The following is an 18,509-nucleotide window of genomic DNA, read 5'->3' on the forward strand; positions in this document are numbered from 1 at the left end:
GACATTCTAGAAAAGGCAAAACTATGGGGACAGGAGAAAGACCAGTGGTTGCCAGAGGCTGTGGGGAAGGAGAGAGGGATGAATAGGGGGAGCAGAGGGGATTTTTAGAAACTACTCTGTATGATAGTGTGGTGGTTGCTACGTCATTGCACATTTGTCCCGACCCAGAGAGTGTACAACAGAAGAGTGAGCCCTCATGTAAACCGTGGACTCTGGTTGATAATGGTGAGTCCCTGTAGGTTCCTTGATGGTACAAATGGTGTAGCTCTGGTGTGGGATGTTAACTGTGGGAGAGTCTGGGGTGGGGGAACTGGGGAAGGGGTCTGTAGGAACCCTCTGCACTTTTTCTGTTCAGTTGTGCTGTGAGCCTAAAACTGCTCTAAAAAATAAAGTTTATTAATGAAAAAAATCAAACGGAACCGACAGACGTAAAGCAAAGAGTACGTCGCCATCTACACCGCCACATCCCCGTCCTGCTCCCCAGAAGCACAAAAGATTAATAAAGTCCCGTGGACCCTTCTAGAACATCTTTACATATGCAAGATTAAAAACTAGATACGATGGTCCCCCAGTTTCCCTCTCGCCTTCTCCCTTTTAATAACTGAATCAACTGAGTTTTCGCCGGGCGCACACCTGACCCACCAGCAGCTTGTCCCCCCGGCCTCCCCCGCGGCTCGGCAGGGCCGTGCAACCAACTTCCTGAGCACAGACTATGACCAGAAGTGATGTAACTTCTGTAAGAGGACAGTCTTCCCCTCCCTTTCTCTTTGCACCCTTCCCCGTGGCTAAAATGTGACTACGGTGCCCTGAGCCGGCTCACAGCACCAAGAGGAAAAGAGCTCACTCTGACGGCGGTCTAACACTTGTGTGCCCCATGGGCCCCTCTGACAGTCTGGGGGTGCTCGGGACCCCTTCTCAGACTAATGCTTTTCAACGTGTAAAATCAAAGACGACAATTTATATCAAGTAGAGCTATCAAAATGTTTTTTAAAATGTGTGTTTTGGTAATATCTGTGCCTCCTCATTAATGCATCAAGTAACAAGTTTTGGTGGAGAATAAAGTTACTGAAACTTCAAAGTACGATGAGCAGCCATATTTTGAGACATCTGCAGCCACCGTAAGGTGACACGAGAATATCCGTGACTCCTATGGGCTACAAAGTCACGGCTTCGCTGACACTTCTGAGGTTTGTTGCCTCCATTCACAGTGGAAGGACACGTCAAACTTCAATCAGAGGTTAGTAACAGAAAGATGTAATTTTTCTTCCCATCCAAATTCGCAGACCCCTGACTCTCCACACGGACAGTAGGTAAGACCCTTGCTCTATGAGATGGAGGAGCAATGAGAGAAGGAACTGGGTCCCTGGACAGCTTCGTGGGGAAAAGCCACGACTCTCCTTAGACCACCTGCTCCTGTCTGGACCAATGTGTGGTAGAGGCGGAACTGTCCTCTGGCTCAAGCCACTGTGCTTTAGGGTCTCTCTGCTACAACAGCTTTACGCTGAAAACACAGCATAGGAAGCAATATGTGAGGCAGTTATGAGTTGGCTCTGGAAGCCAGCTGCCTTCATTCCAGTTCCAGCTCTGCTACTTTCTGCTGTGTGCATTTTGGACTAGTTACTTAACCTCTCTGTGTCTCAGTTTCCTTACCTGTAAGATGGGGATAATAATAATGGTATCTAGCTAATAAGGTCACTGTGCATAAAGACACATGGAAAGTGATTAAGAAAGTCCTTGAAACACTACAAACCTTCCATAAATGTAAGCTGTCATTACTATTATTACTATTATCATCTGACCCTTGCTTTTCTCACCATCCCAGATATCATTCCATACAGTATGATATAGATCTGTTTTTATTTTTTCAAAATCTGCGTAATAAGGTACTGAATGAATATGCCAAAATTCATTTAACCATTCCCCAATTATAAAGTGATCATTTAGAAGGTTTCTCCAAGTTTCACTTAAAAGGCTAATATATCAATTATAGAGAAAGCTCTCTGAAACTACTCTACCAATCCCTTTGTCACAAGATTTTGTAGCAGCTTTACTGAGGCATAATTTGCATACAATTAAATATACCCATCTTAAATGCGCAGTTTGATGAGCTCCATAATATTTTGTAAGAATGAGACTATGTGAATAAGACAGCTTGAAAAAGTTAAATTATAGAAAATGGACGGTATTGACATTGTTCCTGTAATAGATCTACTGTTCACTTTCTATTGATCGAGTTGGTCCTATCCCAAGATGGAAGTGTGGGGAGCAGCTCCATTGCCCATTTCTCCAGAAAAGCCTCCAGATTTGTATAGGTGATGCACCCCTCCCCCACCCAGCCCTGAGCTTTGGGACCAGACCCAAGGGATGCCAACCAGCAGCCTCTGACCCGGTGATGGGTTCAAAGTCAGCCGGCAGAGGGCCAATCTGAGCCACTGAGATGCAGTAAGACTTCTGTGTTGGGGCTTCTGAACAGAAACATCCCCACCACTCCTCACCTGGTGGACTTAAGTGATAAAGGGTCTGGAGCTACCTCACTCATCCTGCAACCACTGTGTCTGAGAAGGGGTCAACTCGGAAGAGACAGATCCAACAGGGCTAATAAGCCACGTATGAAACCAGAATTGCCCTCGGCGTCTTCCCTTGGTTCTGTGTAGTAATAAATTCTCCAGTTACTTAAGCCTATTTGATGGGTTTCAACCACCTTCTATATCCAAGGTTGGTGTAGGAAAATTCCAAAATTTAGGCAATGTGAGAAAGGAAATTAAAAATCACCCATGACACTCCTCCTACCACCCCGAGGCAACCACGGGCCATCTTTAGCGCCGCTGGCCGGGTTCCCCAGGAGGCAGCCTCACACAGAGATCCGTATGCTGGGAGTGATGAGGGTGGCTCCTGGGACCCTCCACACCTATGGGGAGGGGCAGGGCAGGACGGGGCAGAGGGGAAGATGAACTGCAAGCCATGGGGTCACAACAAATGCCCAGCTGACACCTCGGGGCATCCTGGCCCCGGGAAGACCCTTCAGAGGTGTTCCTCACCCCCCTTCACACACACAGACTAGTTGCTGGATGCAGGCTGCTCTTGGGAGGGTGGACCTTGGGCAAAGCCCTCTCTTCTGTCCAGGGCAGTCTCCTCGGCGGGGGACCCAGCTTCGAGCTGGTGGCGCCTACACATCCCGCAGGTGCGAAATTAGTCCTGAACGAGGGGGCCTGGGGGGCATGAACTACATCTGCACGTGTCCTTTTAGTCTATTTTGTTTATGCATTTTTTCCTTCTTTAGAAATTTTGGTCATATTTAAATGCTGTTTTATTTATTGATAGGTTTTCTACCCTAACATTACATTCTGAGCATTTTCTAATCATTAGATATTCTTAAAATGAACTGTAAGCATAGTTATAGATTACTTCCTATAGGTACCATAAAGTATTTAAACATTCTCTTACTATTGGATGTTCAGAGTATTTCCAATGTTCTTTAATCCTCAGATGTAAATTTTTGTTTGCATCTCTGCAACAAGTTTCCTAGGATATGTTTCTAGGAGTGGAAGTAAAGAGTGAAAGAATATAAACTACCTTAACGTTCTGGCCAAACTGCCCTTTTAAATTTTATGTCTACTTACATTCTGACAAGAGTTACATTTTTCTCATTAGATTTGAATGTTTCTATATTCTAATTCTAGCCAATTGACCAAAAATGATGTCTCATTCTTGCTTTTGTTTCTTTTCCCTTATTAGCAATAAGTTTGAAGATTTTTTAATACCCATTGATTTTTTGTTTTTTTCATATGCAAACAGTCTGGCCATTTGTGTGGGGGGTTAGTTTTTCTATTTTGGTTTTAGTCTTCTTATTGATTTATTAAAGCTCTTTATATATAAAATATACCAACCTTGTGTCTGTTATATTTGTTAAAAATATCCTTCCATTAGTCAGCTGCATTTTAATTAAATTAGAGTGGTTCTAAAGTTTCATATAGTAAAAAAAAAAAAATCTTAATTTTTTTCTTCCATGTTCTAAAAAGTCCTTCCCCATCCTGAGGCACAATAAAGTTCAATCTTCACTCACACTCCTTGTCTAGAACTCAGTGTTCTTCCTCAGGAAAGCTTCCTCTGACTGGGCTGAATCTCCCAATGATACGTCTCCACAGTCCCACAGACCCACTGCTGGTACACCCATCACAGCTGCAGTTTTACTTTTACAGGAGTGTTTATAAGCTTTGAAAGGATGTGGGACACACCAGTAGGCTGTTCACTGCTGTATTCTCAGAATCTGGCCCAGAACCTAGCACTGTAGGTAACAGTTTCTAATTTTTAACTATTGCAATATCTACATTTAACTCTTCAATCACTTGGGAATCTATTTTACTGTAGAATATGAAGAACATTTCTGTCTTTATTTTGTCCCACCATTTACAAAATAATCCTTCCTTTTCTCACTGTAACACAAATGCCATCATATACATCAGTCTATAATACCTTTACACACAGACACGCGTTCAATTCTTATTCTTTTGGGGTCTGCGGTGGGACTCTTTCTTGTGTTACCTTGTTCCACCCATAGAAATGTCAACATGGCTATTGTTTCGACTATTTTGGAGTTAGATTATGCTCTAATATCTGACTGGACCAGCAACTTTCACTATGACTCTTCCTCTAAATGGACTGGTTAAAATCACTTGATCAAGTCCTCCGCCAATAAGACAATTTTAAAAATAAATCATTAAATTAAAATGTCACGGAGCTCCTGTTCCATTCTCTTTTTTTAACTTCATGGACTATCTTTTGGCCAAAGGCGCGTCTGCTTACTTGAGCAATCCTGCCCGATGGAAGACGTAGAGGTCCTGGTCCAGGGTGCAGTTGTTGAAGGGGACGATCTTCACGAAGTTCTGTATGAGGACAAACTCAGGGGTGAGATGTGGCAGAGAAATGATGCAGAAGTTCTTGTCCTGGCGTGATTGGAGACCAGATAAAAATCATTTATCACTAAACAAATTCCTGCCGTAAAACACTAAATAGGAGTAAAATGTGTAAAGGAGATGATATTCAAGTTAAAGATTCCTATCATTTGGAAAGTAATCAGAAAATTCAGGGGATAAGCAATTGCAAGAATATGGAGAAAATATCTGTGTTTGACTGAAACCCGAATAAAGGAATATTGTGAATCATAGGACCCAGTCAGCACAGCTCTCTTCCAGAAGTAGAGTTTTAAACTAAGGACGTTTGCATTTGCAAATTCACTTGTATCCAGGAGTGATGAGGTTGCACAGTATCATGGCAAAGGCCCTGGGTTTACCAAGTGATGCTGCACCAGCCACCAGCCGTGGTCCCTACCTCTGTGAGATGAGAGCGTGGTGCTCCAGGCCTTTTCTGCTCTAAAGTCCTGTGATTACACATCAATGGATGTCTGTGTATTTTATCAGGGCACGGTCCCACCTGGGTGATGAGATCTAAGGGCGGGTTAACCTGGGCAGTGGGATCTGCGTGTCCTGACCTGTATCTGCCCTGTCCAATATGCTGGCCAGGAGCTGAGTCTGGCCACCGAGCATTTGGAATGTGGCTAGTGAGACTGGGGAACCGAATTTTTAATTTTATTTCATTTTGATTAAATTTACATTTCAAAACTGATACTTGGGAACCCTCCTACGTTGTTGGTGGGAATGTAAATTGGTGCAGCCACTATGGATAACAGTATGGAGGTTCCTCAAAAAACTAAACATAGAGCTACCATATGATCCAGCAATCCCACTCCTGGACATATACCCAGACAAAACTCTAATTCAAAAAGATACACGCACCTCAATGTTCACTGCACTACTATTCACAATAGCCAAGACATAGAATCAATCGAAATGTCCATTGACAGATGAATGGATAAAGGAGACGTGGTATATATACACAGTGGAATACTACTCAGCCATAAAAAAGAATGAAATAATGCCATTTGCAGCTACATGGATGGACCTAGATATTATCATACTAAGCGAAGTAAGTCAAAAAGAGAAAGACAAATACCAAGTGATATCACTTATATGCGGAATCTAAAACGTGACACAAATGAACCTATGTACGAAGCAGAAACAGACTCACAGACATGGAGAACAGGCTTATAGTTGCCATGGGGAAGGGGGTGTGGGGGAAGGTTGGACAGGGAGTTTGGGGTTAGTAGATGCAAACTATTACATATGGAATGGATAAACAACAAGGTCCTACTGTATAGCACAGGGAACTACATTCAATATCCTATAATAAACCATAATGGAAAAGAAAAAAATGATAAAATAAAAACTGATACTCAGTTCAGTTATTGGAAAACTTTTATGTATGTTTAGAACAATGTGGGTATGTGAATCTACTCATTCAACTGTAAATTTTATGAACTCTAAAAGCAGAGCGAGGATTTCTGATGACAATTTAGTGCTTGTATTGAGATGTGCCCTAAATGTAAAATACACGTCGGATTTTAAAAACTGAGAAAATGGATGTACAAGATCTCATTAATACTTTTGCATACTGATTACATATTAAAATCATTAAATTTTGGACATATTGCATTAAGTAAAATATATTATTAAAATCGATTTCACCTGTGTCTTTTTACTTTTTTTTTATAATGTGGCTGCTGGAACATTTAGAGTTTGTTGTCTATGGGACAGTGCTGCCGTGGACTGTCTGTGCTCCTCAAGTCCACCGTGACCCTCTCTGCCAGGTGCCCGCAGAAGCAGCCTGCTCTTCCCAGAGCTAATTTGTCCCTTTGGGATCTCACCTCCTCCTGAACCCTGTGAAGGCCTTGCCTGGGCGAATCCAAAACCCTGGGGACACGTGTGCAACCCAAAGGAGTGAATCACTCTTTGACCTGATCTTCCTTCTTTCTAGCAAAATAACACAGCTCCTTCTGGGGAACTTGCGAGTCATGTTGTCGAAATACTCAAGCTGAAAATAAGGACTAAGTGCCAAGCCCTGGGGGGCTTCCTCTGGGAGAAATGAGTAATTCCTACCATATGATAACGCAATCCCACTCCTGGACATATACCTGGACAAAACTCTAATTCAAAAAGACACATGCACCTCAATGTTCATCGTAGCACTATTCACAATAGCTAAGACATAGAAACAACTAAAATGTCCAATGACAGATGAATGGATAAAGGAGATGTGGTATATATACACAATGGAATACTACTCAGCCATAAAAGAGAATGAACGTAATGAGTTGCTTCAACATGGATGGGAGTGATTAAGGATGAAGTAACGAAGGTATTTTGTTTCTGTCTCCCCATATCCTGAAATAATTAATTAAAAGTAAACATGTCTTTTACTATCATAAAGCCAGCATTGCTTTTGTAATAATACTGAAGATCTGTCTCTGCATGGACTCCAAAATAGGAATGAACTGAACTTACTGAATTTACTTTGGGGCATCTCGGAGGGAAGCCGGCTATGCAAACCCTCCCTCAGGGCCATCTACAGTGTTTTATGAGCTTCGAAATGCCTTAAAATTAATTCAAAAAATTTACGATGGAGAACATCATTGCCAAGTCTTCATCATCTTAACAAAATGAGGAAATACAATCTATGATCACATAGCTTTCAGGCAACAGAATTAAACCTATTTTGGTTTTTAGCCTTGGTATAAAGAACATCAAGGAAAAATAAAACAATAGATAATTTGCCCGTAATTAGCTAACTGAAGAAGTGCGGTTGTTGACTTGACTAAACTGATAGACCAGCCATGGAAAAAGTCATAAAAATCCAATTAAGGAAACTAAATTGTCTTCCTGCCCCACTTTCTTCCCTCCAACAAAGTGATGAGAGGTTGGTCAGAATCTCTATCCCTTGACGACCAAGAAACAAAAGTGGAGGAGGTGGCCTGGACACCCTGAGGTGGAGAACCTTGTTTGCACTTGGGTGCCTGCCTGGGGCCATCCACCAACCAACTGTAGAGGGTCAAGTCAATCCCACGTGTCAGGCGACACCAACCAGAAGATCAACTGCAAGTTCCCACTTTCCTACCCTCAGAAAAGCTATCTAATGGTGTTAGCATTCTTTGAGCCAAAGAAAACTATAAAGTAATACAACAGTCTAACTCACTTTAGAGTAATTCCTGACATTTTCATATACTACCAGCATTCTATTCATGATTTGATTCTAATAAGACACTGATGAAGCAATCTCTAAATTAAATTATGCATTGAAAGAAAACTATTACAACAGCATGACTGAAAAATTATTGAAAATGACAATCTTTTCTACTTTTAAGAGTTCAGGACATGTCATTCAACCTTTTTTTTCAGAAGAGAGAAGTGGTTCCAACCTTAACATTCATAGCAGATTAAATGTTTGGACAATGAATATGGCATCCTACTTTTTTATAATTTTTCTAGCTTATAAAACCAATTATATTACTCAAAATTCAACATGTACTTACAGGAAAAAGACTGAAAACAAAATTCATAAAGTCCAGTGACCTGTAAACAAGACAGTAAAAACTGTCACTGACCTGTAAGCAAATGCAACATCAGTGCACATTTAAAGAGACCTATGGCTCTCCCCACTTAGGCAGTGATTAGCCAACCAGTAACCAGAATTTGTGTCTAACTGAACAGTAATCAGCTGCAGAAGACATAAGCTTCAACTGTCAGTAATGAAGTATTTTTCTAGAACCAAAAGTACTATTATAGCAATTAAAAATCTCTACACATTCAAAAAGCAAGATAGTCATTCTGTGGACATGATCCCTCCCTTCCATTTAGGAGGAGCTGGGGGGGAGACATGGGCATATTATAAGCTACTCTGATCTTTTTCTCTTTTATATGCAAAAGATTTTCTGACCAGCTGCAGGTGTGTATTTATAGGCGAACCATAAAGGGTCATCAAATTTCTGTTGAAAATTCAAAAAGCACAATCTTATCCGAATGCACAGGGGAAAATAAATATACACGACACATCTAGAAGGGTTTACAGGCTTTTTAGATGTCTGCAATATAATTAGAATAAAAAGATTTCCCTTTTCAACCTTTCAATTGAATTTCAATTCCAAAGAAATCGAAAACTCGAGAGGAAAAAAGTCCAAGAAAAGCATGGTTCTAAGGAAAGCTAGGAGACCTAGATTAAATACATCTACTAAAAGGGGAGTGTCCAGCGGTGCTCTTGGTCATCTTAAAGATACTCTGGAGCTTTCCAGTCTATCAAAATGGGCCAATCTTTCCTCTTCAACATTGTTCTGTGGACGGAATGGTGGACTATGTGGGCATCCCAAAGGGGCTGTGGAATCTAGGCACCGAGGGCAGGGGTCCAATCCAGACTACAGGGGGCAGCGAGCACTGAACACGGGGGTGTTCTGGAGGGACAGGAAGCCTCGTGTGCCCGGCACCAGGCCTCCTACCTCTGGCAGCTGCGCTGGATTCTTGTTTGGTGTCCTGCTAACACCCCCCTCAGATTGAGACTCCAGCCCTGATTCAGTGGGGAGCACAAAGCAAGGGACAAAGCCATCATCATGGCCTGGCCTGGCCCCCCGCCGTCAGCTCAGGAATAGGGTAGAGGGTAGAGCGAGAAGCCTGGCCTGTGATTGGGGTATCTAATAAGTCCTAGATCAAGCCACATTGAAAATCGGTCCCACCACTGGATTATCCTTTCTTACGTGAGGCAATTATTCCATTTTTCCAAAGCCAGTTTCGGCTGGATTTTCTATTACTTGCAACTAAAAGACTCCAGACAAGCAGCAACCTAAACCCAAAGTCCCCCCAAAATGCAAACTCTAGAGAATGGGGAACAACATGTGGCTAAGGAAGGGATGATTTTCCAGACCCTGGGCAGCCCAGTTCTGTGGGTCTGACCCAAATTTTATGGGCTGGAGTCTGGAAGTGGGGCTCAGGAATCTGTGGTTTTTAAAAACTCCCCAGAAATGAGGATGGGCAGCCAGGCTTGGAAACCCTTGGCTCTGCAAGATTCAAGTGTTGGGCCACCAAGGCCGGGAGAAGGTCTTCGCGCGGCAGACACAATGGGGACCAGCACTTGCCTTGCTTCGTGCTTCTCGTCAATACAAAACAGCTGGATGCAGAAGGCAGTGGAGGCGCCCCTGTAGATGGGGCGGAAGTTGCTGGTCTCTTCGGGCAGAGAAATGGATGCTGAGCTCGTATTGCTGATGCAGTAATCCGTATAATCCACACTGTACTCTTGACTGAGTTTTTCTGTGTCCTACAGCAAGGAGAGAGGAGGAACTGAACTGGGAATCCTATTTATTTCCTACCATTTAATGGGCTAGTGGCTGCCTTGTCTCCACAGGACACCGTTCCCAGGACAGATGTGACTGCCTCACCTGAAACAAACCGTCCCGAGCCAGGCCCGGTTTTAAGGAGGTGTTCTTAATGAGATTTCAAAATTGTTGAGGATGGAAACAGGTTCTCGCGCCAAGGTCAGAAAACGAACCTGAGTCTTTGATACGGGATCCATATTTTAACTGCATCACTGGAGAGAGGTTAGAGCGTGGGACTATTACATGCGTATTAATTCCATAAGCAAAACACCTCTGTCCCCAGTCTTCCTTGTGATTTTGTGCTACAAGAATTTTTGGATCTTGGGGCTGTTCAGGTGGTTTGCTAGTGAGGGGGGGCCCCGGGAGCCAATTGCCCGTAGCCACCTGGAGAATTAGTGCTGAGCCCCGTCAGGTCTCATTTTCAGGGCATCGAAGGAGGTGTTACAGCTCAGTGAGAGGAACATGATTCACTCCGAGATCCTCTCGGGGTTCTTTGAAATTGAAGTAATGCGTGCGTATAGTAAAAATTAAAATAATATTAGCATTAAAAAGTTATAAAGAAAATCAGGAGCCTCCTACTACCCCACTGACTAGCATTTTCAACCTTTTCCTTTCTTTTGGCCTTTACCTCTATATTTCTGAATACTATTATGCTGGCTTCTGTATCTGGAGAACAGGGCGGGAGGACAGGGCAGGGGTTCCTCCACGTGAAATGGAGAATCCCACTGATCCGCCTATTCTCTGTCTTTCCCCATCACACAGCCTCGCACCGTGCACTGGATTTGGAGCTGCTTCTGCTTGACCCTTCAGAGAACTATCACCTGGTCCTTTCACTTGGGGGGTAGTTGACAAGCTAAGTGTCCTCTGCAGGGAATCTATTGTCCCCAACACCGCCTGGCAGACTGTCACACAGAGCCCTCGCCTCGCCTTCTGCAGAAGCCCCAGGGCCCGGGCTCTTTGTGGGCACATGTGGGGAATCCCTCCTCATCACGGTGCCTGGCCTCCACCTTCCCCAGCTGTGAAGAGCCAGTGCAAACCCCGCCATCGATTTCCTTCTTTCTAAACACCTTTAAAGTGTTCGTGTTCCAATATCTCCTCTCCCGGTCTTCCTGTCTGTGTGGATTTGTGCCCTTATTCTTCCCTTACGGTTATTTCGGTGTTTTTTTCCAGAAGGGGGAGGAGATAAACATGGGAGATCAATCCTCCTTGTTGGCCCGGATACCCTCTGGGATGCCAGTACATCTAATGCAGTATGGACCACCCTGAGCCCCTCCACATCCTTGTTTGGGTCCCTAAAGGAACGGCTACCCTCTTAGAAATACTGGAGAGACACTGCTCCCCTCTGCTGCGTGCCCTGCTCCCTCCTCCCTGGGGCATGAGGAGTGGGCACCCTAATGTGGGTTCCCCAGAAGCAAAAGGAGCTAAGTTCACGCGGGGAGCGATGCCAGGAAATTCTGCGAGGCGAGTGGGCGAGTGAGGAGGGAAGGGAAGGACCCCAACGCGGGGCAATGAACAAGTGGGTTACTTGTCAATCCCGCCAAGACCTCGGGGAGATGTGGAGAGCACCCCTGGGAACCGTCCTACCCAAAAGGCAGAGGAGCTGGGGGGCTGATTCTCCAACTGCCCCCAGAGGTGGCAACCTGCCTGCAGGAACAGCCCCAGGGAAAGAGCAGGCACTGAAGCCCCCATCCTCAGGGTGCTGGGGGGTGAGCCGTGCCAGAGAAGCTGGTAGTGGGCCTGCAGCACATGCTAACGTGAGGCTCGGAAAGCGGACCTGTGCCCGCCTGGGGCCCACTCCTTCCAGAAGCACGTCCCACTCCTGGCAACTGGTGGAAGATGCTATCACCCCTTGGCCTGAATCTGTAACAGGAGGAAGCAGTTCCTGGAACCAGAGATGCGTGTGAATGACACATCAGACACATGAGTGTGTACATGAATGTACTCTACGTAGAGCAGGAGAAAACTCTTACAGACGTTTGCCCCTCCAAAATGTTTTCTCTCTAGACAATGGGAAGAAGAGAAAGATTCTATTTACTGAGATGGCTGCAAATTATTGATGTAGAAAGTGTAACTTCTAGGACCGAGCTGTGCAAGGGATACAGAATAAAGGTCTAATGACAGTGGAGTGAGAGTTCACCGAGGGAGGCTTTGTGGAGCAGGTTCTAAGTAAGGAGGCGGCTCTGAACTGGGAAAGAAGGTGGGAGGCCTGGTGAGGAAAGCGCACGAAGACGCAGGTGGAGAGGAGTGAGCCGCACCGGCCCCCTCCAGGGCCCTCGCAAGCCCTACCTCCACTTCACTAGTGTTTCCACTTTGGACTGGTGATAAAGCTTCCTCCATTGCGGCTTCTTCTGTGCTTTTTCTCTGCAAAAGACAAAGGCAAGACATGAGAATTAATCAACACCCACAGTGGTTCAGAGCCCGAGCTCCGTATGAGCTGCCTGGGTCAGATCCTGGCCTCCTTGCTTACAGGGCACGTGGCGTTGGGAAAGTGAGGGCGTCCCAGTTTCCTCATCTGTACAAAGGGGCTAAGAGCAGTACCTCATAAGGTTGTCCTGAGGATAAAATAAGGACAGGTGGATGGAGAGATGCTTAGCATCTTCTGACTCTCTGTCGATGTTAGTTATTCCTCCTTTATTCTTATTCTTCTGTGTAACTTAAAAGATGCACTAGGGCTTTTTAAAAAACTGCTTTATTGAGGTATAATTGACATACAGTAAACAGCATATATTTAAAGTGTAGCTTTTGAAAAGTTTTGACCTATAATAATATCACCACGATAAAAATAATAAACATATACATCACTCCCCAAAGCTTCTGTGTTTCTGTGTGGCTCTTCCTCCCACCCGGGGCCACTCTGCCAACCACAGGCAAACAATGATCTGCTCTTTGTCACTGTAGATTATATGCTGAGTCTATTTCTGGATCTTCTATTCTGTTCCGTTCATCTATTTGTTGACCTTGACATCATTACCACACTGTCTCGGTTACAAGAACCTTATAATAAATCTTGAAGTCAGTAGCATTAGTCCTACAACCTTGTTCTCTTTCCACAGTTTCTTTGTCTGTGCTAGGTCCTTCCCACTTCCTCATGAATTTTGAAATCACTTTTTCAATTTCTCTAAAAATTCCTCCTGAAATTTTGACTGGGATTTCATTGATCAATCAACAACTTGACAATATCAAGTCCTCGAAATTACGTACAGGGGATATCTCTCCATTTATTTAGGTCTTATTTCATTTCTCTCAGAAATGTTTTGTAGTTTTTAGCATACACAAAATACTTAAATCTGACAACATCTTTTGTCAGATTTAAGTATTCTGTGTATTTGTACTGTTCTAAATGGTATTTACTTAAATTCCTGATTGTTCATTGCCATTATACAGAGATAAAATTGAACTTTGCATGTTAATTTTGTGTATATTCTTTTAATTCTTTTCTTGTCTTTTTTCACTGGTTTGAACCGCCAGAATAATTCTGAATAGAAGTGGTGAGAACAGACATTCTTGTCTTGTTTCTGACCTTGGTGGAAAAGCACTCAGTCTTTTACCAAGGATGATGTTAGCTATAGGTTTTTCAACAATAACCTCTATCAAATTGAAGAAGTTCTCTTCTACTCCTAATTTTCTGAGAGTTTTTATGAGGAATGAATGTGAATTTTCAGATACCTTTCCTGCATTTATGAGATAAACATATAAGTATTCTTTTTTAGAATGTTAATATGGTGAATTACATTGATTTTCTTATGTTAAACCAACCTTGCATTCTCAGAATAAACCCTACTTGATCATGACGTTGTCCTTTTAATATATTGATTCAATTTATTAAAAGTTTTATTTGAATTTTTCCATCGATGTTTATGAGAGCTGTTGATTTGAAGTTTTATTTCCCTGTGATATCTTTTGTTGGGGAAGAACATACTTTAGATGACCTGAATCCTTTTAAATTTATTGAGACTTCTTTTCTAGCTTGAAATATGATCTAACTTGGTAAATATTCCATGTGGATGTGGGAAGGTGTATTCTGCCGTTGTTGGGTAGAGTTAGGTCAAATTGGTCAATAGTATTCTTAAAATCTTCTACATTCTTACTGATTTACTGTCTACTCATTCTATCAATGATTAAGGGAGGGATATTGAAATCTCCAAATATAGTTGTTTGTTTATTTATTTATTTGTCTTTGCAGTTCTATCAATTTTTACTTCATGTATTTTGAAGTTCTACTATTAGGTGCATAAATATTTAGGACTGTTATGTCCTCTTGACTTTTGTTATCCCTGGTAATATTCCCTTTTCTGAAATCCACTTTGTCTGAAATGAATAAAGCTACTCCAGCTTTCTTTTGATTAGTGTTACCATGATGTATCTATTTGCATGTTTTTCATTTGAACCAATTGTATCTACTCAAAGTGCATTTTTTTTGCTAATTCATATGTAACTGTTTTGCTTTTTAATCCAATCTATATCTGCTTTATACATTCTTTAATTGGGATATTTAGACCATTTTACATTTAATGTAATTATTGATGTGGTTAGGTTTAAATCTGTTATCTTGCTGTTTGTTTTCTATTTGTCCTATCTGTTCTTTATTCCCCTTTTCCTCTCTTTTTGCCTTCTTTTGGAGTAATTGTATATTTTTATGATTCCACTTTACCTCTTTGTAGGCTTATTAGATATAACTTTCTGAATTTGATTTGTAACTTTCGTGTTCTTTTAGTTTATAGTTTACATCTTTAAGTCTATCTTCAGGTGATAAAACATCACTTCAGGTGTAGTATAATGACCCTAAAATAGGGTCCTTACATTGTGCCCTCTTGGCCTTTGTGCTGTTCTTGTCAGATGTTTTTACACATGTTGAAAGCTCCACACTATGTTGTTTTTATTTTATTTAGGCTGTCAACTATCTTTGAAAGAGATATAAATAATAAAAACAAAATCTTACACATTTACCCATTTAGTTACCATTTCCAGTATTCATCGCCCTCTGTGTAGATCCAGATTTCCATCTGGCATCATTTTCCTTCTGCCTGAAGGACTTCCTTTCACATTTCTTGTAGTTGGGTCTACTGGTAATGAATTCTTTCCCCTTTTCTGTGTAGGCAGAGTCTTTATTTCACCTTTATTTTTGAAAGATATTCAATGGGTGTAAAATTCTCGGTTGACAGTTTATTTTCTTCCAGTTCCTTAAAGATGTGACTCCACCGTCTTTTTTTGCTCACATTGTTTCCAACAAGAAATCTGCTGCCATCCTTATCTTTGGGCCTCTGTTCCCAACTTGTCCTTTTTTTTTCTCCCTCTGGGTACTTTTAAGATTTTCTTTTTATGACTGGTTTTCCACTATTTGATTATGATGGGCTTTGGTATAGTTTTCTTCATGTTTCTTGTGCTTGTTATTGGTTGAGCTTGTGTCTGTGGGTTTACTGTTTTCATAAAATTTGGAATTTTTAAGTCATTATTTCTTCGAATATTTTTTTCTGTTCCAACATCTTTCTCCTCTTCTTTATGAATTCCAATTACACGCATATTAGGTACTTAAAGTTATCCCACAGCTCACTGATACATTGATTTTTTTTTTTAATTCTCGTTTCTGTTTCACTAATCCCTTTTTCTGCAATGTCTAATCTGTGGTTAATCCTTCCAGTGTATTTTTCATCTCATGAATTGTAGTTTTAATCTCTAGAAGGTTTATTTGGGGTGTTTCTACAGGCATACGTTGGAGGTATTGCAGGTTCATATTCCAGGTTCATTCACCACGATAAAGTGAATATTGCAATAAAGCAAGTCATGTGAATTTTTGGTTTCCCAGTACATATAAAAGTTATGTTATACTATACTGTAGGACATTAAGTGTGCAAAAGCATTATGTCTTTAAGAAAAAAAAATTCCAAACATTGTGATTTAATCTACTTGGGTGCTGGATAATTTTGTATTCCTACCAATATTCTTTTTTTTTTTTTTTAAAGTACACCTGAATTATACATTATTTAATTTTTATTTTTTTATTTATTTATTTTTGGCTGTGTTGGGTCTTCGTTTCTGTGCGAGGGCTTTCTCTAGTTGTGGCGAGCGGGGGCCACTCCTCATCGCAGTGCGTGGGCCTCTCACTATCGCGGCCTCTCTTGTTGCGGAGCACAGGCTCCAGACGCGCAGGCTCAGTAATTGTGGCTCACGGGCCCAGTTGCTCCGAGGCATGTGGGATCCTCCCAGACCAGGGCTCAAACCCGTGTCCCCTGCACTGGCAGGCAGACTCTCAACCACTGTGCCACCAGGGAAGCCCTACAAATATTCTTGAACTTTGTTCTGGAACTCAAATTACTTGGAAGCAGTTTGGTCCTTTTGGATCTTGCTCTAAAGATTTGTTAGATAGGACTGGAGCAGTGCTCTCTCCAGAGCTAATTATTCCTCGCTACTGATGCAATACCCTCTGTGCATTCTCCCAATGCCTTGCGAGTCACAGGGTTCCCTAGTCTGGCTGATGGAACACGCACTATTCCCAGCCTTGTATGAGCACTGTGCACTGTTAATGCTAATCCTCTTGGGAAGTTCTTTCCTCAGCCTGATCCTCAGTAGTTTTGAAGATCAGGCTGATGTGCATGCGCACATCAGTACTCAGCATGTGCTGATCAGTACTCAGCTGAATACCCAAGAGTGACCCTCGCTGGTGTCAACCATCTCTCTGTACGGCTCTCTCCTCTCTGGTACTCTGTCCTGCAAACCTTAGTGGCTTTAGTCTCCATGGACATACCACTTGGCTTCCATGGTTCCTCCCGCCCTGTGCCGTGGTCAGGGACTCTCTCAAAGCAGGAGGCCAGGATGTTCAGAGGGCTTACCTGGCTTGTTTCCCACCTCCCAGGCATCACTCTCCTTTGTTACCTGATGAGCAGTGTCTTAAAAACTTATTTCATATGCTTTGGATATTTTTTTGTTTTTTTCAGGCAGGAAAAGTAAATCTAGCCATCTTTGCCAGAAGCAGAAATCCCTCGCGCTAAGTTCTTTTTACTAATTCCATTCATCAGCTTCATTTCCCGCAATCTAGTCCATGCCAAACAACCTTCTTTAAAAGCTTCAGGTGTCCCTCGTGCCCTCTTGTGGGAAGCTTCCCACCCTCACTTCCACATACTGACTTAGGAGGCTCTCCTCTTCGCACCGTGCAGCGCCTCCTGAAGGCTGGGGCTGTGTTCTGGTCTCGCGAACACCCTCAGCACCTAGCAGAGAGCCTGGCCATTGTGAGCGTCCAACCTCTGTGCAGAGAACAAATCAGCCCTCGGAATACAACGCCCACCCAGCTACAGGCTGGGTCCTTTTGTGGTTTGGGGTATAAGAAGGCATCTTCCATAGAGACAACGTGAAAATGCGGCAGGACGAGCCAGGTGGCCTAATGCTAAGATAAAGGTCCTCCCTGACTCCTCTTCTTCCCAAGATCTTCTTTGCATGAGCTGATGGGCAGGGGGAATGTTATTTTGTCCAAGATTGGAAAGGAGAAAAAAAGAGAGCTGGGGGCTGGAGTCCAGGAAGCAATGGCACTGCACCAGCCCCCATCCTGGCCTCAGGTGGACGGAAGAGTCAGGAGGACCAGAAGCAGAAGGGCCCGTGCAGCGAAACGCGTGCTGGGACTCTTGGCCACACGCAGTGCGGATGCAGGGCCAGGACGCCAACGGTAGCCTAGAGGTAAGCCCGTTCGTTCTCCCCGCCCCCTTGGTGAGGCCAGTTCCAGAGGACACAAGGGACATGCCCTGAGGTCCTGCAGGAGCAGGTGAGGACCCAGAGCCCAGTCAATGTGGGCATTTGTATTTCTGTGAACCATCAGTGGTCAGAGGGTGGCAGAGATGGAACAATGGTTGGATCCCCGGGCCCATCCCCCAAATCCTATGTCCTCTATTACGTGGCTGACCGTGGCCTCCTTCAGTGGGGATGTGCCCCCCTTTAGGTCAGGGTGGCAGCACTCACAGAGCAGGAGGGTGTGGGGAGGGGCCCCTGCTGAAGCCAGGCCGGGCCACTGGGCCAGGAGCAATCCAGGGAGCTGTGGCAGGTGCTTCTAGAGCCTGCAGGGCCCAGTGGGGCAGGAAGGAAAATGCTGCCTCATTTGAGTCTGTGGACAAGGTGAGCTTTCTAACCGCCTTTAAGCGAGCTGCTTTATCCACATCAGCCTCCTGAAGCCAGGGGATGAGTGAGAAGGCAGGGGGAGAAGGCATGGGGTTCCATCCTGAGCTGGATTCTTGAGGGTGTTGTGAGGCTGATTTGTTACAAACACGCAGCCTGTTTC

The 18,509-nt window shown here is 43.4% G+C and overlaps 1 protein-coding gene across 3 annotated transcripts in view; it reads right to left on the bottom strand.

Annotated features, from left to right (window-relative positions):
- Positions 1-18,509, bottom strand: part of CFAP61 (cilia and flagella associated protein 61) — a 257,330-nt gene that overhangs the window by 174,393 nt on the left and 64,428 nt on the right. For 2 of the 3 annotated variants that reach the window (XM_082431642.1, XM_082431641.1), the window contains exons 10-13: positions 12,536-12,610; positions 10,013-10,191; positions 8,423-8,462; positions 4,804-4,943 (exon numbers count right to left, since the gene is read on the bottom strand). In XM_082431642.1, coding sequence (XP_082287768.1) covers positions 4,804-4,943; positions 8,423-8,462; positions 10,013-10,191; positions 12,536-12,610 — 434 coding nt within the window. The remainder of the gene's footprint in view (positions 1-4,803; positions 4,944-8,422; positions 8,463-10,012; positions 10,192-12,535; positions 12,611-18,509) is intronic. The other variant, XM_082431640.1, reaches the window with a different exon arrangement.

The sequence above is a fragment of the Balaenoptera physalus genome (genome assembly GCF_965194825.1).
Source record: "Balaenoptera physalus genome assembly, chromosome: 16".
Taxonomy (NCBI): domain Eukaryota; kingdom Metazoa; phylum Chordata; class Mammalia; order Artiodactyla; family Balaenopteridae; genus Balaenoptera; species Balaenoptera physalus.